This window comes from Phycomyces blakesleeanus (genome assembly GCF_001638985.1).
Source record: "Phycomyces blakesleeanus NRRL 1555(-) unplaced genomic scaffold PHYBLscaffold_19, whole genome shotgun sequence".
Lineage (NCBI taxonomy): Eukaryota > Fungi > Mucoromycota > Mucoromycetes > Mucorales > Phycomycetaceae > Phycomyces > Phycomyces blakesleeanus.
Genome location: NW_017265152.1, coordinates 771530 through 799419, shown reverse-complemented (window position 1 = coordinate 799419; position 27890 = coordinate 771530). Strand labels below are relative to the sequence as shown.

General features: G+C 35.1%; 6 protein-coding genes across 6 annotated transcripts; all 6 read right to left on the bottom strand.

Moving 5' to 3' along the window:
* Positions 1-88: 88 nt before the first annotated feature.
* On the bottom strand, positions 89-2009 carry PHYBLDRAFT_36194 (hypothetical protein; the record flags this gene model as incomplete). The annotated part of the gene is made up of 7 exons (XM_018440073.1): positions 89-339; positions 404-495; positions 554-919; positions 994-1240; positions 1303-1327; positions 1410-1644; positions 1775-2009. 7 exons carry the CDS (start codon positions 2007-2009, stop codon positions 295-297), a joined length of 1245 nt encoding a protein of 414 aa, XP_018288346.1. The 3' UTR covers positions 89-294.
* Positions 2010-7825: 5816 nt separating this feature from the next.
* PHYBLDRAFT_148850 (hypothetical protein) lies at positions 7826-9895 on the bottom strand (the record flags this gene model as incomplete). The annotated part of the gene is made up of 1 exon (XM_018432170.1): positions 7826-9895. The coding sequence occupies one exon, from the start codon at positions 9893-9895 to the stop codon at positions 7826-7828; it is 2070 nt and encodes a 689-aa protein (XP_018288345.1).
* Positions 9896-11378: 1483 nt separating this feature from the next.
* PHYBLDRAFT_171688 (hypothetical protein) lies at positions 11379-14126 on the bottom strand (the record flags this gene model as incomplete). Its single annotated transcript, XM_018436646.1, has 6 exons — positions 11379-12131; positions 12235-12855; positions 13035-13194; positions 13313-13422; positions 13581-13919; positions 14040-14126. 6 exons carry the CDS (start codon positions 14124-14126, stop codon positions 11379-11381), a joined length of 2070 nt encoding a protein of 689 aa, XP_018288344.1.
* A 4204-nt stretch (positions 14127-18330) lies between these two features.
* Positions 18331-19687, bottom strand: PHYBLDRAFT_135383 (hypothetical protein; the record flags this gene model as incomplete). The annotated part of the gene is made up of 4 exons (XM_018429715.1): positions 18331-18724; positions 18823-18848; positions 18938-19376; positions 19567-19687. 4 exons carry the CDS (start codon positions 19685-19687, stop codon positions 18549-18551), a joined length of 762 nt encoding a protein of 253 aa, XP_018288343.1. The 3' UTR covers positions 18331-18548.
* A 605-nt stretch (positions 19688-20292) lies between these two features.
* On the bottom strand, positions 20293-21932 carry PHYBLDRAFT_171686 (hypothetical protein; the record flags this gene model as incomplete). The annotated part of the gene is made up of 7 exons (XM_018436645.1): positions 20293-20424; positions 20494-20509; positions 21170-21328; positions 21504-21519; positions 21674-21780; positions 21862-21887; positions 21927-21932. 7 exons carry the CDS (start codon positions 21930-21932, stop codon positions 20293-20295), a joined length of 462 nt encoding a protein of 153 aa, XP_018288342.1.
* A 3157-nt stretch (positions 21933-25089) lies between these two features.
* PHYBLDRAFT_115499 (hypothetical protein) lies at positions 25090-26089 on the bottom strand (the record flags this gene model as incomplete). The annotated part of the gene is made up of 5 exons (XM_018428467.1): positions 25090-25166; positions 25263-25347; positions 25553-25590; positions 25785-25832; positions 25930-26089. The coding sequence occupies 5 exons, from the start codon at positions 26087-26089 to the stop codon at positions 25090-25092; spliced, it is 408 nt and encodes a 135-aa protein (XP_018288341.1).
* Positions 26090-27890: the final 1801 nt, after the last annotated feature.

The following is a 27890-nucleotide window of genomic DNA, read 5'->3' as shown; positions in this document are numbered from 1 at the left end:
TTGTCTTGTCTTGTCTTGTCTTGTCTAAAGCGCGTGTATTTTCAATTAAGTTTTTAAATATATATTTAAAATTGAATCTTGACATGTAAACTTGATACTTCATTTTTTTTTCAGAGATTATATTATAAAAAGGCGTGAATATTGAAAAAAAAATGTCCATAAATATGTGTTTGACTTGTAATCAAAAGAAAGGGAATGAAGCAATGGTGTATCAACCCTGTATAAACAGCACACTGCCGTTTTGCTTTCTATTTCTCCTTTCTTCCTTTTTATTTTTATTTTTATTTTCTTCCTTTACCGAGTCAATCGTCTTGCTGTACCAATTCGACATGAGTTTACCTAGATAAAATAGCAGTTAATTTACACATCTATACGGACAAAGATGCTCCTTTTGATAACATACTTTTGTAGCAAATCTCAGGGAACAAAGCGTCTCGTTAAAGTGTTCGGATAAAGGAGAGATATTGACAAACATTAGAGTCTTACTGTTTCCACCTATAATTATTCCAAGTTAGTTAAACTTTCTCTCTAAATTTCCTTTTGTTGATCTTACCGAGAGAATTTTGCAAAAGATATGTAAGTTTTGAATTTCTGTAAGGGATATGACCACCTTCCTTGTTGTTTAATAAGGCAGAGATTACATCACCTAGGCAACTCAGACTTTTGTTGATTGCCTGTGTTTCTTTCAAGCGATTGCCTGTCGATCCAGACATAGCTAGACGTTCTGACCCTGCCAAGTCAATCAGGTTCAATACACCAGTAGTCCGTTCGCCTGTTACTGGATTGTCACCATTTAATCGTAGCATAAATACACTGTGGCTACGTGATGATCTTTCATTCATATTTGTCGCTCCAGTGGCTCTATTCTGACTAGCTTTCCGAAGCATGGTATTGACACGCGCAGGAGAGTCCAAGAGAACTATAATTGGAGCAGTATAAATATTAAAATCTTTGATACTATTTGTCAAACTAGAAAAATTCGATTTTTCATACCACTCGTCATGTCTGTAATCACAGTCTTTCCAGATTTCTCATGTCGAATATCATGTTTAATCTTGCCGTAATTTGAACAGTCGCCAAGAAGATCATGAACTGTTTCATTGTAGATCTCCATAAACTGTCCTTCCATAGTGTAATGCCAATTACTTTCATTAAGTTGCTGGGCCACCTGATAAATTTGTTGAACTGCCCTTGGAATCATGCCTTTGCCAGCACCAGGTGGGCCTTCCATAGTGTATGTCTAAAGGCACAGCTTAGGTCGGTATCTACTGGTTATCAATCTCATTCACAGTAAGAACTTACTTTTCCACTTCCTGTTTGCCCATATCTAAGTACATACATACATAGCTAAATAAGTTACTCAAGCAAATCCAAATGTATTGTATGCACACACATAAATGTAAACTTACGCAAAAATACAAACATTATAGCCATCAAGAGCCGATTGTACCAGTTGTGATATCTCTTCAAAACATTCTTCTTGGGTACTCTCGGGTGGGAAAACTTTATCGAAAGAAAAGGGGTATGACTTTGTTGTGACTTTTCCTAGTGTACTTGACACTTCTTCTGAAAGCTCCATTTTATCATTGTCGTCACCATAGAATCTCATACTAGCCACCTTTCCATGATTTGCCATTTCAGATGCTATGTTGTATATATATATATATATATATATATATATATATGTGTGTACATTATGATGGTTAGATTTCAAATAATATAAACCAGATTGATCCTTTTTAATAAATAAATATATGTATAAAAAAAACCTTACCAACAGGCGGACGTACTCTACAAAAGACTCGGATGTTTCCTTTGAGTTCCTGGATTGAATTATGAAGCTTCCGGCGCATTTTCTCTTCATCCAGAAGTTTTGTCTCCAGACTTTTCAGCTTCTGTCTTTCGTCTTTGAGATTGACTTGTACATCTTCCAGAGCCTTTTCGCGAGAAGCAAGTGATTCGTCTAACCTCTTCAATACATACAGTATACAGCATACAGCATACAGCATAAGTAACGATAATTTTTATAGACATTTTACTACACATTTCCTTTATTGCTCTTACCTTTACTTCCATTCTCAAGACACTAAATTCTGCATCTTTTTCCGAATATTTTGCAGATGTTTTGGCAACTGTTGCCTACACAACCATGTCATTTTCAATAAAGTGTTCTAGCCGAACCGAACAAAACCAAAGCCTATAAACACTTACTTTTAAGGTTGCACTCTCTACAAGGGTCTGGTCAAGTTGTGTCTGGAGGCCGATCGTATTGTCTTGAATCTCGATACATTGTGCCTTTAATCCGTCGACCTTTTCTTTATTGACTTTGTCTTTATTTTCTAAATCTTTGTTATCCCTGTGGTGCTGTGCTTTCATTCTCTCGATCTCTTGTTCAAAGCTTTTTTGCTTTTCCTTGTAAGCACAAATGGATTAATTTCAATTACAATTACAATGACAATGACAATTACAATGACAGTATTTTATATTTATATGTATTATACTGCTACAAAAAAAACATACTTGTTTTAAAGCTTCCAGTTCAGCTACTCGTCTAGCTGCTTCCATTGCCTGAGATCTCTTGTCCACTACATCTGTCATAAGTCGCTTCTGATATTCAGAAGACTCCTCTACTACAAGACACCCCCACCTTTTCCGTGAGTCGTTGAGTGCCGTGTAAAAACATCAACCCGACCAGAAAGAATGAACCAGTCACTTACTTTTGTTCTGGTTGTCTTCCAAGACAGTTTGCATATCTCCAATTCGACCCTGTAAAAAAAATGATAATAAGAATCTTTTATATTGCAATATTTGCATATTGGAAAGGATTGGCAAACACATTGATTGTCTGTTGATCAATTTTACCCTAAGATCCCATTGTGCTCTGGGTTTTGCAGTTTTATTTTGAATTTGGGTTACGGATGATCTACTTGTGGTAGGTTCATAAAGTGTAGATCGTGATCCTGTCACCCGGTCCTTTAGTGGTATGCGCTGGGATGAAGAAGCTGTAGGGCGTGTAATCGACGATGAGGTTAGGGACTTGGTGCTTTGTCCTGGTCTGTTGTTGATTCTTATTGACGCTGTTGTAGAATTGGTTTGTGCTGGGATGGATCGACCAAATGGTGGTCGAGAATCGATTCTAGGTCTTGCGATGCGGCTCTTGTCTACCCCTTGAGAATCCCTTTTTCGCTTTTTCAAATCCATGGTGAAATTTTGAAGAGATTCAAAAGGTACAATCGTTGAGATCAATCAGAAGAAAAATAAAGAATATAAAATGTAAAATAGAGGCTAAACCAAGTTACTTCTTGGATCGATAACACACACACATACACACGCTTCAAGCGCAGAAACACACACACATTTATATATATATATATATATACACTCTATATGTGTGATTAATGTGCTTGACAAAGTTACTGTGACTGTCATCATTTTAGAGTACTCGAGCAGAAAAAAAAAAGTCCGGTTTGTTCTTATAAGTAGGAATCGTCTTGAAATTTCTAACCCTCACCACCATTACCATTTATTGTGGCTATCATTAAATCCAACATTGTTTACGTATATATATGGTAAATTGAAAGAGTGATGGTCAATAATGATAATAAATAATGAATAATTTTTATTACAACAATCAATAGAAGCATGTCCTCCAATAAATTTTCAGAATAAATAAATAAATATTATATAAGAGCCAATTGACAGAATCATGCCCTTTTCTTTATATAAAGTGTTTAGTTAAACCTTGAAAGGTTGGTTTTTCTTTGGGTCGTCAGTCTACTTCAAATGTACCTACAGGTCTTGTCTATTTAAAAAGGACTAGATTTGAATATCAGTTTATTAAAACTCTTTTTTTTTGCAAGACTAAGATGTAAGTAGCAATTGAATTATACAAAAAAGAAGAAGCAAAAATAAATCAGGATAAATCTGCAGTAAGTTCTGTAGAAACAGATCTTAATTGGTTTATTTATTGTCCAATTTATTTATCTGATTATTAATCAATTCTTTATTTCTCACTGTGAATTCTGGACTGGTCTTGATCTGATCCAGTTATTTCTAAATGTCATGATTTTGACATTGTCTGATATTATTCTTATTCTTATTCTTATTCTTATTATCATTTAACCAAGTTCTTCAGCTATAAATTTGAGCAGGTTGTCAACCTGACTGCTATATAAGCTGTAGAAGATTTATAACGTTATTTGTTCAAGTTGATATGAAAATATAACTATTTGGTCTTTAAGATGTGTACTATTGTGCTCATAAACTTTCTATCGAGTATATGTGTCTAATACATGGCCGTATACAAGCGTATTTCTTTTTTGGTGAAATATCAACCTTTAACCTAGTGATATATTATGTTGTTGTTGTCAAGGCATTAATTTGTCTGCTAATATGATATAAAAGTACATTATCAGGCACCTTTCTTTTCTCTCTTTCTCTTTCATTCTTTATCCTTCTCTGTCTGTCAGATTATCAAGCATATATTTTTAAAGAAAGAACAATCAAAAATATGCAGCTCACTTTTTCTGATCGAGGATCGATGTCTGCCAATCCAGGAAAGCAAGCTTATTATTTTGGGAAAATACAAAAGACTCTTTTTTATTTTTATTTTTGCTAACACATTAGTCTTTTTTTTATATATTTCTTTATGCTCAATAGGTCTTATCTATAATCCTACGTCTCCAAAGCCTCCTACACCTCATCCAAACACAACTCCAGAATTCTATGTCATGAGAAAGAGAAAATGGTAGGCAGAGCCCAATACATATATTGAAAGCTAACATATCTAAATATATCATATATATATATATATATATATATGTTTTAATTCATGTTAGCTTCTGTTGTTGCTAAGCCAAGGTTATCCGGAATATTGCTCTTGGTATCTCTAGTATTAAATGTCTCTCTATCTTGCATTACTTGTCACATCAGAAAAAAACAATTTTGCCAATAATATAAGCCTATACTTTCTCTCATTTTTGGTTATGTGATAAGCATTCAAGACAATAGACCCTCTAAAGCTTTTCTTTTTTTTTGCTTTTGTTTTAATGATTCGTTTATTGAGAATTACTTGTTTGTGATATTCTATCATAGACAAACTCTTACAAAATCGATGCTTTAACTGCTATATATATATATATTTCATATTTATATTTCACATTTATATTTCACATGTGTTTATTCAATTCATAGGTCTTAATATGAAAGCCTAGATCAGCTTTTTTTTTTCGAGTCTTTTCAAAGAAATATTCAGGGCTATATGATTATTTCATTTCTGTAGCCTGTTCTCCTTAGTGAAACCCACAATACATACATATATATATATATTGAAATAATAGAATATAATGAGCGGAACTTTTTGTTATATGTGTATATATTTTATAAATACAAATACAAATACAAATACAAATGTGAACATCTCCTGTCGTACAGATATTCACCCTTTAACTTTAAGAATTATCTCCTTTATGTCTGTTGTAGCATATACACTCAGGGATACTCTATTTTTTTCTTTACTTTCTTTCTTCCCTTTATTCTTTAAAACATAAGATGCTCAAATTATATTGCCAAGAATGCCAGCTGAGAGATACTCCAGAAATTGCTATAAATTTATTATATCTTGTACCCACTAAAAACCCATTTGAATATTTGAATATCCTGATGTTGAAAATCCCATATATATATATATTTATATTATAGCATTTCCTGTTGCTAGGATTTGGAAGCAATAGCTTTTTAGATTATTCAAAGCTTTATAAACGACACTTTTGCTTCTTCTTTTTTCTAAAATAGATAAATAGAATATACAATCAATGGGTTCGTTAAGGATTTGTGGCAGATTTTTTTTCTTAGCTTCTAGACCAAATAGATAAATAGATAAATATATTAATTCTTAATGTGAAAATGACAAAGGTAATTTTAGTTTCAGTTATCATCTGATGTTCTAAATGGAATCTTCAAGACACAAAGTGGCTACTTTATAACGTTTTGGTTGTACTTGACTGTAATAATGCTCTATAAAACAAGTACATTTTTTTAAAAAAAAAGGTTGTAGCCAAAGAAAAATGGCCCAGTAAATTGTTAGAAAACCTTTAGATATGTAAGCTAAGAGTTCAGAGATAAAATGATTCAACGATAGGCTAAATTTGAACTCTCGAGAGAAAATACAGGGCGATTTAACTTTCTGACTAGATATCAATATACGTCCCTTTCTTTCCTTTTTTTTTTGCACAATTGTTAATTGTAACACATGGCAATTAAGATATTTAGATACGTTTTGTATTCAAATGAGCCTATCATTAGCTGTCTTTTCAAGGTAAAAGAAAGCAAGAATAGAAAAGCTGGGCTTTTGGAAGTCAAAAGAATCCCAAAAAAAATACATTCATTTGTGAGACTTGAGACTTGATATTTGATATTTGATTATAATTTTTTTAATAACAACAATTATACAAAAGTTAATTTTGTAATGCTGTGAAACAATACTAAACTGTACTATAAATATTTGTCTTTAAATCTGCATTTACCTTTTTGTTCTGATTCTTTGTTAACAGAATGCCTGAAACTATAAGCAATATTACCTTTCATACTCACCGTCTTATGCTGATTGAGTACTTGATATATATATTTATATATATATATATATATATATAAATTAAAATTAAATTCAAGGAAAAGAAAAGAAAAGGTTACATATCTTTATTTTTTTTGTTTCTTGTAAGCTGTAGGCTGTAGGCTATAAAGTGTACACTGTAGATTGTAGACACCATATGTAATGTTATGCAAATCATAAATGATCATTTAATTATATGTAGGTTATATGTATCTGGGCTGAACAATATCAGCAAGGGGATCCCACCTTTCGATTAATATCTACCGCCTGCATAACCCACAATTTAATACAATTATATATACATTTATATATTTATTTTTATAATTGTATTCTTTTTAGTCTTGTTTAATAATAGGGCTTGTTTTTTTTATAAGCACACAAATAGATCTATTGTGCCAGGCCCAGGTTACATTGGAATAAACTCTTCACCTTCCTTTAACTGAGCCACTTTTTTTTTCTTTTTCAATTGACAAAAAAAAAGCATACAATAACTTACTCCTTATTGTCATACTCTTTTATTTTTTTTTCTGGTTTTATGATTCTGTTGCATATAAAACCACTGAATGTTCAAATAGATTTCCCACATACTGTTTTGAGTTGTCCAATCCAGAATGTCTTGTATTTCTGATAAGAAAATGACCTTTTTTATATATAGCTTTATGTAACCACAACACATACATCAAAAAATACCAAAAAATATGCCCCCCCCCCCCCCGCCATATTGGTCCGTGTACTTGTATTAAATCTAGCATTCTTGATGACATTTTATTCATCTTTTATCTTGCCAGGCTGTGCTTTTCATAATAAAAGAAACTAATTTTGTAGAAAATGTAAAGAAAAATAAAGAAAGAAAAGAAAGAGAGAGTGAGATACAAAATATAGTACTAAAACAGCTTTATACATTGAAGATCATCGAAATTTTTAGTATGATGGCGAAAATGTACAGAAGAAGAAGAAGGAGAAGGAGAAGAAGAAGAAGGATAGGGAGAGGGAGAAGGAGATGTTTAGTGTAGTGTAGTGTAGTGTAGTGTAGTGTAGTTTGCGTTGTGTGTTGTGTGTTGTGTGTTGTGTGTTGTGTGTTGTGCTGTGTTGTGTTGTGTTATGTGTTATGTGTGTAAAAGAGGGTAATATATGGATGATACATTTACAATGGTTAAAACTCAAAAGAAAGGCTTTAAAATGAAATAGAAGATGGGGGATTCTGTAGCTGTGGAATCAAATGTAGCGTGTAGATGATTGCTTTGGAGAATTCTCTAGTACACCAAAACGAGACAGGATTTTGGCAACCCGGGGAGAAGTGTGTCCTGAGCCATAATTCGTGCTGGTGAGATAAGATGATGTTAATGGTATTGTCGATGCTCCTTCTGGCCTTTGCTGGTAATAATTGCTTGCATTGCTCGAACTGATCTGGGCTGACAGGCGATGGTTCAATACGTATGCTGGAAGCTGTCTTTCGGGTTGAGGTCGGCGCCCAAGTACTTCTGGGAAAAGTGCGGCCGCATCATTTTCTTGTGAATAGGAGCATTTTTCTATTGTGTCAAAAGGAGTCTGCTGGTCAAAAGTGTACTGCATTCGTGGTCTACTCTGTTGGATGATGTCCATTATACCGGCCACTGGGTGAGGTCTATTATTATTATTATTATTATTATGACTATGTGTATTCGTATTGTTGCTGTTGCTGTTGCTGTATCTGTTCTGGCTTGGACGGTCAATGATAGGGTCTATCAAGGTTGGTTTTGTAATGTATGTGTCGGCTGTGTCGTCTGAGTAGTACTGCTTTGGTCTCTGATGTCTACTCACTGGACTGGGGATGCTGTCTGGTAATGAGGCATCATAGCTGGAATAGGAGTTTGGTCTAGAAAGTCTATCCTCATGATCCGAAAACGAAAAGGTCCGTACACGGGTCATCGTTGACTGACGAAGGGCGGGAGGAGAGGAGGAGGGGTATGTGGTTTCGGTCATGATGTGAAGCGCCTCTGTAAGCAACTTCACTTGATCATCGCTACTCTTCTCAAGAGCAGCAGTCAGAGAAGGATCGACATCGGAATTTGGAGGAATGATTGCCCACAAGAGCTGGTTCACAAATACAGCCTCACCAACAATGCTAGCCATTTTCTCTGCAAGCCGTTCAGAAGGTAGTTTAACAGACGCGTCTGAGATCTGCTGATAGCTGCGTTGCTTCGATGCCGTCTGCTCATATGTTTCCAGGGCAGCACACAGCAATTTCTGGAGATAATTAGTTCTGGGCTTAATTGTCCGCGATGGGATAGGAATAGAAGAGGCAGGGGATCGTGGTCTTGTCTGGGCTTTTGATGGCCCATTGGTTGAGCGAGGAGAGACTACGGGAGAGAGAGGTCCATCTGCTGAATGCATTGGCCGAAGGACATGTTTGGGGCTCTTCATAGGCGACGGAATATCAAACTTTTCAAGTCGCTGCAATCGAGACTTTATTTCATTCAATTCCTGGCAAAGAGGGTTACCGTTACCGTTGTCGTTTTCGTCGTTGTCGTTGTCGTTGTCGTTGTCGTTGGCGGTGTCGTCTTTGTGGTCGTTCTTAAGAGCTTCTTCCTCAGCTTGGATCTTTAGTTGGGTGTCGGCATCAAAGAGGGGGGGCATGCTCATCCTTCGACGTAGAAAAGCGCGCTCCTGTTCTCCACTGCGATCAAATATGATATCCTCTCTTGGATTGGGTGGAAAGTATGTAAAGTCCTCATCTGTATCTGTTGTGTTTGTGTTTGTGCTAAGGTTGTTGTTAAGCTTAACTTGATCTTCTTTTGGTTTTTTGTGTTCGGTAGTACACGTGCTACGTGAGATGTCCTTGGCTGGTGGGTAACATGAGGGAGTGGCCAAACGGGTAGATTGGTTTTTGGTTGAAGTAGCGATATTTGCAGAAGTTGGTAATCGTGATCGAGGAGTAGGGTTTGTCTTTGGATTTGCTATCGATTTTGGGCGCCTTGAGGGAGATTCTGGGGTGATTCCCTGTTTAGCCTTTGCAGAAGCAGTGAGAGCTGTTACTGAGCGAGGCAGCCCAGAAGATTTCTTTTTGGACGAGTCTGCAGTAGAAATAGCCGCTGATTCTGCAGTTCCGCCAATGCTAGACGACTGCAGTTTATCTTGAAGACCATTAGGAGCTGCACCCATCGAACGACTTCTGGATCTAATTTGTGCGAGTCTCTTTTGGAGCCTAAAGTTTTCGTCTTCTGCCGATGTTGTGTTTCGTTTGCTCTGTCCGTGCGTAGGTGAATCAAAGGTAGAAAAGCGTCTCGTGTCTTTAACCGGGCTCATGACGGGAATGAATTTGTTCTGATAAACTATGTGAAGCATGTCAATATCACTATTAAGACCCAAATGAACAAGAGAAAGATCCTTACCTACAACAAAAAGGTAAATAAAAATGGGGGAAAAAGGAAAGAGAGGCGAAATTCCAAATATAGGGGATTATATATTTTTATATATGTTATATATATATATACATTTAAATAATTATATAAATATATATATTTGTGTACTTGATGTCTTGCCACCCCACCTTATTCCACCCCACCTTACCTTACCTTACTTCAAATCACCCTTCCCTACCCTATTCCACCCTATTCCACCCTATTCCACTTTAGCCATAAAATGAACAAAATGAACGACAGGCAAACAGACAGACATACAGACAGACAGACAGGCAGACTAGCTGACTAGCTGACTAGCTGAATGACCAATTTAATTGACTAATTGTATCTAAGCTTTTATGAATTTTTTCTTTTTTTTTTTAGTCTAGTAAGAAAGTATGCCTTTTTACTTTTTTGTGTTTTAGAAAAGAATCTCTTCAATATGTTCAATTTGCCTTTTTATTATTATCATTATTATCTATTTATTTTTAACTGGTATTCTTCTTGTTAGTCTTGAATGGGCATTAATCTCGTTCCACTTAATTCCACACAAATGGTATTGTGTGAATAAGGGGAGCGTCACATGGGTAGGAGGCATCAAATAAAGCACCATTACCACGGACCTGTAGTAGGATAGAGATAACTAAAGATAGAGAGTAAGAGTGAAATAAAAATTGTATGTATAGTGTATAGTTGTGAGTGAAGGAATGCCAAAGAGATGTTTTTACAGAGCTGAGCTATTCATTCCAAACCCCCCATTATTAATCCCAGAGAAGTTCAATGTGGAACGCTGTTGGAAACGGTAATTGCTGTAAAATCATCTGGGTATCACAAAAGAGACAAACAATAGCGACTTTCGCGCATGGGTCAAGCGACAACGTAGTACGGAAAGAAGGGGAAGACCAACCTTGGAACCTCAAACAGAAAGATGTTGGTTCTTGTAAATTCCTCATACCCCCTCCCTCCTTTTCTTCTTTTCTTTTGAAATCATTTATAATCACAATAAATAAATAAAGGACTCTTTATATTATTTTTTGTTCTTCTTTCCCTGGAGTCTCCTGCTTTTTTGCTTTGAACTCCTTTATTTTATTCTTGCTGTTTAGAGATGATCGTCCACATATAAGAAAAATACACATATATGTATAAGATTACATAGAAATGTTATTTGTGATTGGAAATAATTCTATTTTTACAATCACAAATAACAATTGTCAGAATGTGGAACCCCAAAATGTAGTCTAGCTAACAAACCTAAAGGCACAAAATAATAATAAATAACAATAAAGAGCAACAATTGACGTTACTGTCGTGGTACGTGAATCAATTCACTTGTCTATTAATTCAACTACTTGCTTTTTTTTTAAAAAAAAAAAGTATATAGAAATACATCATCTACTATCTTGTAATTCAAGCACTGACAGCACTTGATCTACCTGTTTTTCTATTTCATTAATTTGCTCATCTCCACGTCTTTTTACTGCAGCTATTTTATCCTCCATCAGTGATCTCAAATAGTCCTCTACCGTCATCTTCAGCTGCTCCTGTGTAAGCGAGTGCCTGGTGTCTGATCTAATATTATCTTCTGATGGTACAGTCCTGTGATTATACACTGGAGACATGGGAAAATTGGGCCTCCGTGACCTTAATCGACTCTCATCATTAACTCTCACTCTCTCTACGTCAGTGTGGGGTGTACATTGAAAAAGTCCAAACCCAGGAGACCGAAAGGCACCCGAACTTCCCTGAGGTCGGATAGGTGATGCAAGCCAATTATCGTCATCTTCCAGGTCAGGCAAGATCATTCCATGTCGAATTGGTGTAGAAGTAGTAAAATTTCGTTGAAATCCCACATACCCCGATGATACAGGAGGTGTGGTTTCTCTAGTTCTCTGGGCCACCTCACCACCACTATTACCTCCAGAACCCTCCTCATCTTCCTCAGTAGCAATCAGGCTCTTCTTATTCTGAATTGTCTGCTCTTCAGATTCGCCGGTTTGTCTTGAATGACTATCTACCGTCGTAGTAGGTAAATCGACTATCTTGGACCTTTTCTTTGATAAACTCAAAGTTTTTCTTCCAACTGCCATCAAGGGGAGCTCTTTTCCTTTTCCCTTGTCCTGTAAAGGAATCCTCGGTTGTGTCTATGTTGGTTTATTAATAGTGAGATTCGTTAGTCATTTAATATCACAGACTTTATGTATATATTATAATAGTTATTCTGTTATGTTTATTACTATAGCATACTTTTGACACCGAGGGTTCCTCCTCTCTAGGGAGTGTATCTAGGCCAGGAGAATTTTCTGACACATCCAATCCAGTAGTAGTCCCTGTCTCGACACAGGTATTTGTCAAAAGTCCGTTTGTTTTGATGATCTTTGTATTAGACTCAGCAAGCCTTTCCGCAATTGGGTCGGTCAATTCATCTGGCAGAATTGGCGCCAATTTCTTTCGTTGTCGTTTGGAATATGTCAGTATAGTCTTTGGTACCGGAAGCTGTCTCCTTCCAAGACCATCCTTGTTTTCGAATGCCTTTGAAATATTCCATACACTGTCTTCCTTGAAATTATCTCTGGGAGACTGGCTGGTCTCGGTGACCTTGGTGACCTTGGTGACCTTGGCGACATTGGCAACCTTGGCGTCCTTGGTGGTCTCTTTCAAGTCAAATTTGATCTTCTTATCTTTTTCTGGTGTCCTCTCTTCTGTGATCCTCTTTCTTTTTCCTGCTAGCCCGGGTACATCTTCTCTAGACGGCGATGCCCTCTTTTTCTCCAAACTTGGTCGAAGTTTGTGGGTATCAGATGTGGGCGTTTGTATGGTCTGACGAGTCACTCGTCTCATGGTGCCTTTGTCTTTATCTGCAGCATTCTAAATTAACCCCACACAAAAAAAATACAATAAAAATAAACAATAATAATAATAATAATAATTACGATAATAGTAATAAACACGCCCTTTTTTTTTTGCTCTCTTTTTCTTCAATGTCTTTATTTGGAATAATTCCTATCGTTTGTTTTCTTTCCCATTCTTCTTTTAGGTACACTTACTTTATCCAATTCACTCACGGCAGAAGTCCAACTGTCCCGGCTGTCCCCTTCATCACCATCACCACCATCGTCATCTTTATTCTTATCTTCTTCCTGTTCTGTGTGCGCAGTGTATGTTTGAAAGAAAGGGCAATCTGGCTTTAGTTCTCTGTGCTTTTCTCTAATATTCCGATAATACCAGTAAGTTTTCTTGCTCCTTTTTTCTCTCTTTTACTATATACATATACATATATATATACATATATATATATATATATATCTGTTCTTACAACACCTACGCCAGATCAGTAGACATATCCTTGTCCGTAATTGTACATCGACAATACACACACACTACCTTTGTGTCCCTTTCAGAATTTGGGATATAACAGAAGCCTGCGGCTGCCAACTAATATTATTTTACCCAAGAAAATACATTTTTTTTCTTATTCATTAAAAAAACAAAGACTCAAAAGAGCGGAAGAAGAAGAAGAAGAAGATCATGACAGCCACGACGATCATTACAATGAAGAGGAATAGTAATATGGTTTTTGTGTGTCAGCTTACTTTAGAAGGTGTAGGTAATTGTCGTCGTCGATGACTCAGATCAGATGTTCGGGCTGATGGTGGTGGCCAGTAATTATCTTTCACAAATGTCCTCAGACGCGCCTTTTTCATCGTCTCACTCTTTGGCCAGCTATTTATATCTCTTGGATTGACCTGAAGCAATTTCGTACTCTGAGGAAATCCAAGCAGTACCCATGAGCACAAAGGCGACACATGTGCGTGTCGCTCCATTGGAGATGAATTTTGATCCCATTGATTCAGATCAATCTTGCAAAGAAAGCAGCGTACTGAATCTACTGTTTTTGGTTTTTGAGGGTAATAAAAACCTGCGGATGCAAACTAAAAGGAATGGGATTTATATTTATATTTATTTATTTATTTATTTATTTTGGAGATACTATTATATATATATTAAATATTGAATAGTAAGCGTTAAAAGTATTAGACTCGTTATATTACGTCTTCAATAGGAGGACGCTCCTTGCTTGAGCGAGGCCATTTTGAATTAACACGAAATGAACGAAGGCGGTTTGGATAAATGTTCATAGATACAGCTGAAGAAAATAGGTTGGCCCACAAAAAAAATTAAAGCACTCTTGAAATTGGGACATTCATTTGCAAATGGAACAGCCAATAGAAAAATAGGAAATTTATACATTTATACATTTAATTATGATCACACCTCTTTATTTTGTTTGCATTATAGTATGTATAGCGCATCCTTAGGAAACCATACATCGAGCCATTGGATGGACTGAATGGAGTTTGTTGGTTGGATGCCCAATAATGGATAATCTGCCCCAACACCATGTTATGCTAAACCCCTATTTATATTACTCATTAATAAACAAGTCAACGTTATTTGAAGTTATTTACGTGTACAGCGAGCGTGTCATTTCAGTCGTCCGATTGATTTTTTTAAAGATATGAGAATAATTCTGGAAGGCATCTAGCTTTTTTTCTAACAAATAAGCACTGGTTCTGACAAGTTCAATTCGCTTCATATAATATTAAAAATATTCTTTTACGTTCTTTTACTAGAAGTAACAATGAAAAATCAAATATATGCTGATTCTAGATGTAAGACTCGACAAAGGCCATTTCTTTTCTTCGGGTCTACTTCAATAAATACTAATAGTAACTTACATATTAGGAACATGACGAAGATATCAGACTCACCCCATGCACTTTCGAGCTTCTATGAATTACGCTTTATAGAAAGCTCGTCTTTATCAATCTTATGAAACTAAACCGTGATACTTTCAATTGAATCATTTAATGTAGGGTGTAGTGCTTGGCTGGTAATGGAACTATGGCTACTGATATGGGTCTTCTCTGACCCCTTCCAAGGTTATGTATCCAATTATTTATGTATCGGGTGTACAGTGCTTCCACTCTCAAATAGAACATTTCTTGGAGTGATTTTTTGAGCGTTGAGCAACGTTAACAAGGTTAGATAAAGGGATATTATTGCATGCTTTAGCTATTCTTTGTGCAAGCATTTCAGATTCAGTAAGTTGCTTTCATATATTTATTCAATTATGCTTTAGCATTTAGTTGAAACCAATCAAGGTGAAAAGAGAGTGTTTCCTGGCTTCAAAGAGTTCAAACTACTCTTTTTTTTTCTCTGCTAAGACTTTTCTGTGCTATATAGCAACCAGTTTTTGAACAGCATTGCGTGTCCTGATCTTCTCCTTTTTGCAGATTCTATTGTTTATTAATGAGTCTGTTAGTGACTATACCAAAAACGCTTTGTCGTTCATATACATAGATAAATTATATCATCGAGAGAGTTGGCAATATCTCGAGCATCCTTTTCTGTATCAACAATCAGAGTACTCGAAATGCTCTTATGTTACTCATTCAGAATTTTAACACTAAAATAATCACGAGTATATCCGCTAAATTGTGAAGGCTTAAAAAGCATGATATCGTTTAATTCTCTATAAAGAGAATATTTAATATTTAATTCATTATTAATACATCTGCTAGCAATAAGTAAATATATCATCAGTAAACTTACATAAGTTTAAGTAATTCTTCTTTCAAGACTAAATTCAAATTCTGTGGCTGCACCATGTACGATTTTTTGTTTATTTGATCATTCAGCTTGTGTCTGAATAATAACGAGTGTTAGTTTTAACACACCATCACAGCCTGGAGCAGGTATATAGCTTGAGCAGTACTTACTGTTGCAGATGCATTATCATTTTGCTGACTTCGTTTTACTGAATGCTATCTAAAAGTTAAAGTAATAAGCTTTATCGTAAATTTTCCGATCGACGTCTCAAACATTGAGACATACATCTGTTATACTTACATTTTTAGCCGCATTTTCATTGCTTAAATTATCCATACTAAAGCTGCTGCTTACATCTTGCTGAAGACTATAGCTAGTTATTGATAATGTTTTCTGATTGTATGAATGTAACATGGTTACACCCGTCGTTTCCTCTATTACTTCAAGTTATTTATATTGACAATAAAAAGAAATGTAAGTAATACAAAATTAATCAGAAGGTAGCAGCAGCTTCCACAAACAGCTGAAATAATATACATTACCTTAGCGACCGTCTCACAGCTTGTAAATGCTTAATAGCTGATACTGTTTAATTTGACATTTTTTAGTATACGTCGAACGTCTTGTCAATACGCTTGATTAGCTTCTTTTGTGCAAGTGCAGCCATTCTGATAATAGAAGCGAAAATCATATTTTGTAATATTTTGTCACATTTTATTAAGCAGTTTCCAGAAGTCCAAACGCTAATCTTAGACGTACGACACTTGGATTCTACCGGACCACAAATTGTAACCTTTTTGGCGGCATGGAATAACTTTATCTGGTCCCTAAGTATCTATCTTTATTATAATAATTAATTCAAGCCAGAATACAAAATATTCGTATCAAAGTTTTCTTTTGTGTTTTGAAAAAAAAAGTAAAATGGTAGGTAGAGATTACTTACCAGTTGGTGCAGTCAAACTCTTGTAGTATAGATACAGTATGGGAAAGAAAGAGAAAGACTTGATACGCGTAAGAAGGTTAATCAATAGTAAAACTTTCAACAAGATTACCACAATTTTAATGACAACAACTCCTTGTAATTTTCTGTATAACTAGCTACTTATCAAGTATAAAGCTAGAACGTGAACGCATATTAATCAAATATACAGATTTTTCCTTTTTTTTTTGTACGAGTCAATATTTCATTATTAAACTGTCCAAAAACAGGCCGTACTTCCTGGAATGTGGGGACGAAGTAGTGAGTTAATGCGTACAATGAATATATTGTGTTTTTTCAGGACACACTATTTTGTCCTGTAGGATTAGAGAGAAAAACCGGGCCCCGGACAGGTAGGCACAATGAATTAGTCCGGTTTGATAGAAACGTCGTCCCCGTAAGATTTCTGTTTTAGAAATAACTTGGCCAGAGCAGATACTCCAACATCTTCCATATCAAAGACAACTAAAACGAAGACCCAATATCATATGATCATTGTAGCTATACATGCATATAGCACCATTCATGTAGTGGTAAAGAAGTGACGACCAAAAAGATAAGCTTTAAAGTAACAAAGCTTCTACAACCAAGAAAAAAGAAAAGTAAGAAAAGACAAGAAAAACATACTATAGGGTAGGTTTATTATAGAAGAACCAGCTACAGAGTGTGTTGATGATAATAAAGAGATTTGTGCGCAAGATAGCTCATAATCAATATCAAAAGGTATGACAACCGTGCACTTTGTCAAATTCATGAATGTTCTGTTTGATATCACGGATCTTAATGAATATCTAAAAGGGAATTATTTGGTGATTGATAACTGTACTATACGTAAATCAAAGCCAATGATGAGAAAAATTGAAATCACTGTATTGTAGTCTTACAGTCAGTAATTGATAAAAAAAATATAAAGTCTTGGATCATGACTCCTTAATTAAACATTTGCTAATAAGACGCACAAACAGGGAGAGAAGCCCTTGTTTTGTCTTGTCTTGTAGAGAATGAAATTTAGATATTAATATATGTTTATACTCTTAATTATCCATTACTATCATGTGTGGTTTGAGTACTTTATATTAATATGTAGATGTAGATGTAGATTATCATCGAGCTATTTCCCATATTTAAACATACTTTATATATGCAAACTTGGAACCAAGTTAGAATTATAAAAACAACCTAGAGATAAAAATTTAAAACATATGATATATATGTATATATATGTACCAACATAAAGATTATTGTTTGAAAGCAATTTTACTAAGCTTGTCTGCTTGTCTGCCTGTCTGCCTGTCTGTCGTTTCCTTTTTCTCAACCCTGATATTCTAAAGTGAATCAAGACAAGTGAAAATATATATACCGACTAAAGTAAAGATCTGAGGAATTTTTTTTTGGGATGTTATTCTTTGTTCTTATTTTTAGATGCTTGAAGATACTAATATCATGATGGTTCTACAAAGCTATGTTCGAATCGTTTAAGCAATGGATATTATTATATGTTTATGGTGTAACAAGTATAATAATTTTGTATACCAATATATATATAAGTAAATGTTCATTTTGTAATTCAAGACGTTGGCAAGTAAGATGCACTATGTGCACAATAAGGACATGGACAGATCTTGTTTTGATTTATGTTCAATAATTTTAAGAATAAATAAATGTGAAAGTTTATTAGGTACTAAAAGCTGATGCCTAGTAATAGAATCGAATCTAATGATGATTAAGAGTTCTTAGTTGAATAGAAAGGTGCATTGCAGATAGATTTATTATAGTAGAGTATGAGAACAAAAAAAAACAAAACAAAAAAAATAATAACATTAGAAGGAACAGGAACAGGAATATACACTTGGGAATCAGACTATTGAAAAGACCATGAAGATCATTATTGATGTTGGCAGGCTATTTCATTTTTTTTTCTCTTTATCTCTCTCTCTCTTTTCAGATTCCTTGTCTAAAAAAGTATAGCTTATGCAGAAGGGCGGTGCGCAGTAGTATGCATATACCACTTGTGAAGACCGAGAGCTGTTGTCATGAAAACAATAATCGACGCACCCAAGACGCTGAAAATATCTGGGAATTGGTGGAAAATGAAAATATCGATCAAGAAGGCAAATGCAACATCGTTCATACGCATGAGAGTAGCTGCACAATTATTATTATTATTATTATTTAAAAAAACAAAGGTTATAAAAACATCCGATTAGCACCAATTTATTAACAAACAAGGTTGAGATCCTTACCTGGACCAGCAGGGGCAAGTTGAAGGCTATATTAAAAAAAAATTAAAATCGCAGTCGATTGATTTACATGACAAATCTGTCAACCATATTGATCTATAGATATCCTACAACTTACCCTTGGTTAAGTAGACACTGTCCAACAAATGCTGATAGGCCAATTACAAACATTATACCATAATCCTTAAGACTTTCGAGAGGAGTGTATTCCTGAAGAAGCAAAAGGCCTACAGGACTGAGAATGGACGCAATGGCTCCAAAGTACACAACGTGCACCATAAAATGTGCGCCTTTGCCGATCTTTCGCACAGTTACATACGAAATGGCAGACATTATGGCTCCCAAAAGAGCACAAAAGATAGCAAACAGTCTACCCAAATCGCTTGCCTCATCAACCAAGGCACCCTCTTGTGGTCCAAACAGAAATGGAGGCTTTGACACAAGAACTACGCCAAACATACACATCGAAGCACACACTCCATCAAAGAAGGTAAAACTTTCACCAAGTGCAATAGACGCCAAAATAGCTGTAAATGTAGGTCCCAAGAAGAATACAACTACATGGATTATATGCAAATGCAAGTGTAAGTGCGAATGTAAATGTAAATGTAAATGTATACATATACATATATACACGCATGATCAATATAAAGAAAAAAAGTAGAGAGAATATTATTGCTGTTTGTACGCTTGTATGCTTATGCATAACACTACTGCTGATTATATTGATTATTATTATTACTTTACCTGTGGCATCAGCAAGAGGAAGTTTTGTTACACTATAAAACAGACATGCCAGGCCGCAAGTACCGGCCAATCCGCGGATAAAAAGCCAACCCCGAATACCGGGCTTCCCCAACGGATTCATTTTGAGAATTGCACAGCCTATTAAACCAAAAAATGTCTGAATCACAGATCGAGCAAAGACGATCTGGAAAGAAGGGAACCGGGCACCTCCTAACTTGACAAATAACGACATTGTCGAGAATCCCACGGCAGACAGAGTCATGAGGGCTAAACCGATTAGCTCTCCTCGGCGGAGGTGGTGGTGGTCTGTGAGTGCCTGAGTGGCAGCTGTAATGGGACCCGGCTGGCTTATTAATGGAGTTGATTCATTAACAATGATCACACTCTCCGGTACTTCATGGACCACTTTGCGAGTTCCATCGGGCCCAGTGAATTCCGACATTAGGTAGCTGTCTGTTTCTCAGGCAACAAAGACGAAACCAACTTACTTTCTTAATAAAGATCTATAAAAAAAAGTAGATATGATGTCATCACATTTGTTTCTGAACAATTCAAAAAAAAATTAGTGAGGTAATTTAGATTGTATCTTTTTTTTTAAAAAAAAAATATTGATAGATAGATGGATATATATTATTCATGTTAACTACTTCAGAAACCATTATTATTATAGTCACTGGAATTTATTGAAGATGGTCGGCTGCTTACATATGGATAAAATTAACAGCACTAGTAACATATATAGGATCTATCAATACTTACAGTTAAAGAAAGAAATCGTAATTCCATATATCCATTTTCAATGTCTATACAAGTATAGAATCTCAAAACCGAGAAAATGAAAATACTAGAGTTCATCACCTAACTAAAAGTAGCATTTTGGTTTTTTTTAAAAAAAAAACAGTCGTTTACACATCTACAAGTACTTACTATGTGTGTATATAAGCTATACGTTTTAAAATCACATTTTAATAAACAATTACTCGTTTGATAAAGAAGCAGATAAGTTTGCCTGGACTTGGACTAAAGAAAATATATAATTGAAAGCTACAGAATCCAAAAATGGTATTATATTTGATATTACCATTGGGTTACATTGAGATATGTCAATTCACCGACGAGTACACACTCTTACACCACTTTCTTTTGTTTCATAGTATATTTCTATCAATTAGATATCTAACTAACAAACATTAACATGCCCTAGTATAAGGCTTCTTTTTTTTTCACAGCAATATTCTACACTTGCAAGAACAATGTAGGTACATATGTATATATATATAGAGAGTAACATACGCGACCTTTTCATTTCTTTATCTCTTTATTAGAAGAAGTATTTTTTTTTTAAAAAAAAAGGGGGGGGGGGGGGGGAAGAACTATTATGTGACAGAAAATATTTTCTTTTTTGTTACACCACAAAAGAAAATACAGACTAGGCCAAAGCACAAGAAAAAAAAAACAAAACTAACTTGATAAACTACCTTTGTCGGTCAAGATGTTCAATTTCTTTGTACAATATATTTATATATATTGGGTTTTAGGTTTTAGGTTTTGAATCCCTAGACTCTTCTGTTCTTCCGGGTACATTCTAGACTGACTGTTTTACTTTAGACCAGGTTCTTTATCAACCTGTTCAACTCTCAATACGCTCCAGGGTTCTTCATTTGACATGTTCCAATAATAATAATAATAAAATGCCAATAGATATATTCGTAAACCATTAATGTGTATATTGTCATTGATGTCCCCATTAGTCTTGCTCTTGCTGTTTCCGCCAAGTCGGTTTGAATTTTCTTTCTTTCTTTCTTTCTTGTTTAAGGCGACTAATGAGATAAGGTTTATGGAGGTCAACAGTAGATCCTTTACCAGTAGATCTTTGGTGTGATCTTCTTACTTCTTCTTTTTGGTAGTTTCAAAAGAAAGAAAAATCAAGATCTTACACGCCCTTAATTCGATCTATTATTATTATTATTATTATTATTATTATTATTATTATTATTATTATTATTATTAGTATTATCATTCTCATTATATTTGATCAGTCTAGATTAAAGCCTGAGTCTGTGAATTGGCGTGGGTCTCCGAAATAACGCGGGCTTGTCCTTCTTACTAGTTTGGGGAGATGTGTTTTGTAAGATATAGTGTACAAGTAAAAGGGCAAGTACAGGTACAGGTACAATTAGAACTAATCTGTTTCTCAGGATGCGAAATCTGAAACTAATTTCTTTTTTTGAATAAAGAAATGATATAATTAATGGTTCATTTTCTTAAACTGTATATATCTTGCCGGAATTTAACAAAATTAAGAACCCAAATGGTAAAAACTAAACATTGTATAGATAGATAAATAGATAGATACATACATACATATTTATAATAGAAAAAGGCAATAAAAACAAGAGAATCTTTGACGAATACTAACCGACTACCCACACATAAAAAAAAAAGAAAAGCTATTGTTAGTAACATTTCCTTAAACATATTCTCCACAAATATGTGTGATAATTTTTTTTATTGATCGGGTTTATCGATCAATAGATTACCAATTGTGAAATGGGTAATGTAATATAGTATAATACCATTAGCACTTTTGTCTATCTGTTTTTCTTGGTGGTCCTTTGATTTTGTAGGATTCACACAACAAAGAATAAGTAGATAGTTAAATAGGTAAAGTTATTTTGTATTTAAACTCTGTGTGTAATATTCATTTAGCAAACAGTGCAAAACAAAAACAAAAAACAAAAAGAAATCAAGAAAAGAAGAGGCTCTATAAGTTTAAGGAAGAATAGTACAGCACTGGACCTTTTTACAGTCCAGTGATTATTATTATTATTATTATCGTTGTTGTTATGATTGTTATTATTTTAAAGCTCGGGGACAACACGCTTGCAGCCATAGGCACTTCTGCCGGCATTACAGTCGCTGTATGCCTGGCAACATCTGATGCAGTAGTGGTTGATGTCGGGCTCAATCAAGTTTACATAGTAAGGGTAACCACTGCAGATAGAGTTGGGAGGGGAGCCGGCACCGTGGTTGTCGTACTGTCCTCCACCATCCTGGCTGGAAAGGCTGTAGGCATCACGGTTAATGGAACCAGTGACCTGGACAAAGCCGGCAGAAGAGTTGGTCTGGTAGTTTGCAGTCTTGATGAAACCGGAAGGGAAGATGCGAGCACCAGGAGCATTGACGTTGGGCTTAGAACAGAAGACAGCAGCATCCTTCTCGGACCCGGCAATGGCATCGGTATCGATCTTTCCGCCGTTGTTGTCCATGTTTCCAGGAGACTTGGGCAAGAAGAGACAGAAGTTGCTGGCATTCTCAATATCGAGAGTCAAGCCAGAAGGACCAGTGACACCAGTACTGGGGTTGGTGGGCACAGCAGTGGGAATAGAAGTGGACTTGGTGTTCGAAGGGTTGGGGACAATGTCGCAAATGTTGTTGAGAGTATCAATAACACAGGTCTTTGTAAACAAGTTGCAGCAGCTAATAATAATAATAATAATAATAATAATAAAAAAATATAAAAGTTTTAGTTGTTGGTCAAGACAAGTTACGTTATGCTGTATAATTCTTTAAAGAAAAACTTACTAGACACCGGGACAGTCATCATTGGTAGTGCACTGGTCAATCTGAGTGGGCTTTGTGACGATGGTGGTGGTTGTGGTGGGCTTCTTGGTGGTTGTGGTCTTCTTGGTAGTAGACTTGGTAGTAGTCTTCTTGGTGCTGGTGGTGGACTTGGTGTTCTTCTTGGTGGTGGTAGTCTTCTTAGTGGTGGTAGACTTCTTGGTGGTGGTAGACTTCTTGGTGGTGGTAGACTTCTTGGTGGTGGTAGACTTTTTGGTGGTGGTAGACTTCTTGGTGGTGGTCTTAATGACGCTAGAAGAAGTAACGGGAGCACTAAAAAAAACAAAAAAAAATGAAGAGATTGATAAGTAAAAAAAGAAAAAAAAAGGTTTTTATTTTAACACAAAGAAGAATTCAATTTACCTCAAACACAAGGCTTGACCAATGTACAAGTTTGTACACTTGCTGTTGACTATCAATTTTTAATATAAAAAAAAAGAAAAGAGAGAAATTGATTAGTACAAGCACATGAGAAAGCAAGAAACATTATAGTAATTGACATTTTTTTTTCTTTGGAATTTTCAATTACCTGCAGGGTTCCACTTCTTGATATCGCTAGTGTTAAGCTTGAAGGCTTTGGCAACGATAGAGCACTAAAATGGTGTGTGTATAGAGATAAATATAAAATTGTTCTATAAAATAGTGCTCTATAGATTACATACAGTATCATTGGGCTCAACAATGTAGGTCTTCTTGCAAGAAACAGTGTAGACAATATTGGACTTGGGTACGGCGGCTTCTGTTACCGAGAGAGCGGCGAGACAGAGCACAGCGAGGCTCAAAAAACTACGCATTATTGATTTTACGTTACAAAGACAAGGAATGAGGGAGGTAGACAGAAAGGAAAGAGAGAGAGAGAAGGAAGGAAGGAAAGAAGGAAGGAAAGAAGGAAAGAAGAGGTGAAGTAGTCTATGTGACAGAAAAAAAAGCAGGCGCTTTATACCATTCCCTCTGCGACCCTAACCTCGGTTAGTTACACATCCCATCGAATAAGTCTTGTAGTCGTACAAGCTGAACATTTGAAGGGCGGGTGTTTGATAATAATAATAATTTTTTTTTATTTTTTTTTATTTGTGCTTTATATTTTATATTTTATATTTTATATATGTATTGTATTTTTATATATCTTGTAGCGGCTACCACGTTATGGCCTGCACTGGCAAACGTCTTGATTACCATTGCATTCCTTCTTCCCATATTTAGGTGGTCTTTACTCCTAACCAAGAGGCCATTAGACCGTCAACAAGATAAAACAAAAACTTAAAGTCTATTGTCGATGGCGTTCAAGGAGATTGAACCTCAAAAAAAAAGAACTTCTTGGAGAAGGAGGGAGAAGAAATAAAATAGGTTTTTTTTTTGGTTTGTTTTCTGTATATATTAATGCGAAAATGAATACGAAAATCAATAGGTAGGTAGATAGGCTATATATTATTATTAGTATAATTTGAAAAATAAGAGATTCTGGTTGAGAGCCCACAATTGTCGGCACTGACAACGGAGTCTATATGAATCCAAGGCTATCAAGTGAAGATAGGTATTGCGACACGAGCCTTCCCATCGGCCGCCAACAAACCACGTAGATCTTCTTGTGTTCCATTTGAACAAACTACCGACAATCCTCCCATTTGCTTCTTTTGGACCAATATTTGTTATATTTATACTCTCCTTTGGTGCACAAACCCTGGAAGATCTTCTGTTGGCTTCAGCAAATGTTATATATATATATTTTTGAACAACTATTTTTATTGATTTATTTATTTATTTTTACTTATTTATTTTTGAATACAACGTGCACCTTCTCCAACCACAGCAAGCGTCTTTTTCTTTTTCTTTTTTTTTGCTTTTCTCTTTTACTAAAACAGAACCAAGCTATTTCTCGAGGCTAATTCAAATCCCCAAAGACTACCATTTCATATCGGGATTCTTTTTAAATGCCTCATATGCTTCCCTGTTGAAGAAGGAAAGTTCGGCTTCATTTTCTGTTTCAATATATATAGAAAAGATATAGATATAAGTCACCCACAAAATCTATTTTCAGTACATTTACATTCACACAGCAATTGTGCCTTGCTTACCAATTCCTAGCCAGGCCAAAGTGGCCGAATCATCCGAGAGAATCAGACTCTTGTCGTCTTCCATGTTAATAATCAGATTTTGGGTCTAAAATAGATCAATATATAAGTATAAGTGTAAGTGTAAGTGCGCATATTATAATAACAATGGTAAAGTACGCAACATAATAGAAATCCGGGATTTTTATTTTATTTTATTTATATGTATTACATTTATCCTTAATCCTTTGGATTTTAAGTAGGAACAAGTACCAAAAAACGTAATTAAAGTGAACAACGTATCCAATTCTTACCTTGTGTCCATGGGCAACAGTGTAAAGCTTTAATGTATCTTTAAGCCTTTGATATTTAGTTCAATTGATAAAGTATTGTGGGTGAATCAAAGCTCTTGCCCTTTCCTTTTTTGTTTTTTGATCCGTACACAAGAATGATCACAATAATAATAAAGAAAAAGCAACAAAGCAACAAAGCAACAAAGCAACAAAGAAACAGGGCTACAGAGCGATCTAATTTGTAACAGCTTACCAAATTCTACGCTCAGATAGGGCTTCCACCCAGACGTGGTGCGAATGGCTAGTTTTAAGCGGGTGAGTAAGTAAACAAGTGAGTAGTTTAGCTGGTGGGACGTATTTTTATTCTACACGTGCGAGACTCTGATATTAATGCTTACTTTCGAGGATATGAGCTTTTAGTTCGCCAACTGTAGTATTCTCGAGATCAATGTGTTTCAGTACTGCATTCTTGCATGTCCTGTACTCGAATGACTTTATGCATCTCACAGTAATGATTGCATCAGTAGATGGTCTCGCGTGATTTGTCAGATTATCCATAATGAAGCAGGGATCTTAATACAATAGTAATAATAAAAATAATAATAAAAGCTTTTTTTTTATTACTATTATTATTATCTAAGAAAAATATAAAATAATATTTTGTGTACCCGTATTATTGTGATGATTTTTTCTTTTTTCTTTTTTCACTTGGTGCCAAACCCCAGTCCCTCTTTATTTTACTATATGATTATTATTGTATCTTTAATCCTTTTTTTTTGCTTGCTGTAAATGTATATATACATATATTAAACCCTTTGAATTTAAGCATTATTAATAAGTGATAACAAAACACATACACACATACACAAAAGGTCCTTCTTTTTCTTTCAAATACTTTGTCAGTCAAAAGGTCAAAAACTGACTTTTGCGTATATATATTAATATAATACTTACACTAACCCACACACACACACAAACCAACTTGTGTGTACATTGACGCACAAAATTTCCCAAGACTCGGCACGTTTGTGGATCCTATTTTGCTTGGCTTTCGTTTGTACTCTGTCTTACACTGCAAATCTCACATCGTTCTAGGCTATTGAAATATATATATATATACTCATACACACACACACACACACACTATATTGTGTAAAAAAAGAAGGGTCGACTCTTCCTAGTCAACCAGCACGGGAATATTCTATATTTTTATATTTTATTTTTACACACAGTATTTTATTAATATCCACCTAAATTTTTAACCTGGTAGCCAAAAGAAATATATATATATAGAAAAACCTACTAGGGATAAAATATAACAATTCAAATAAAGAAAAAGGAAAAGAGAAAAAAAATTAAAGGCCTGTATAATTGTATTCGGTTTATTGTAGGCTGTAATTAGCTCTATCACCAATATAGGTAATTTATAGTAAAATAGACCATTCATGGCACTTGCTGACAAGTCAATGGATCGCCTTAAAATCCTATTAAAAAAAAAAGATCTTATAAATTCTGAGGTTTAAACTATGTGTGATGGCCTAATGGAGTAAGGGTCCAGGTGTTAAGCAATGGAAGTATTATCTTGTTAATGAGGTCATTTCTTAAATAACAGCAGAAAAATAAATAAAAAAAAAGAGAAAGAAAAATCCTACTCAGAAAGGGGTCTTTTTTTTTAAAAAAAATAAAAAAATAAAAAAAATGGTAACCAAGAAGTCAACTACAAACACATAAACACACACATATACACTTACTTACTTACTCGTAGTATACATAAAGGTCATATAGGGGAATATCGGTTATTAAGTCCCCTCCCTTTTCTATGTCTCCTTCTTCTTACTCCTACTCCTCTTCCTCTTCATTGTCCTCCTCAACCTTTTCAAAATAAAAGGATGGAGCAATTGGGATATTGGAGCATACTTGTAGAAGCCCAGGTGGTTTTGGGATATCACACAATCATTATAAGAACCTGATCATATTTTTTACTTCTTTCTCTCTCTCTCTGCTTGTTTCAGTCTCTGTTTCTTTTTTGTCTCTAATTATCTGTTCTTTACTTGCATCGTATTACAATTGGAATGCATATTCTCTGTTGTATATTTTGTACAATCTTGGTGGCACTCTGTGCTGTAAAAGTAGCTGGACAGATAGTCTATATAGACACATCTGCTATTGACGATCAGGTTCAGTACGCCCAGGACTATGTAAGATCGAGATACATGACACCACTTAATATAATTGAATGGCCATGTATTACATCTAATATTTACATTGCTTTTTATTTATCTATCTGCCTATCTGTATTTACCCATTGATTGGTTTCTTAATCAATGTTGCTGGTGATAATGGTGTTGCCATCGTTACT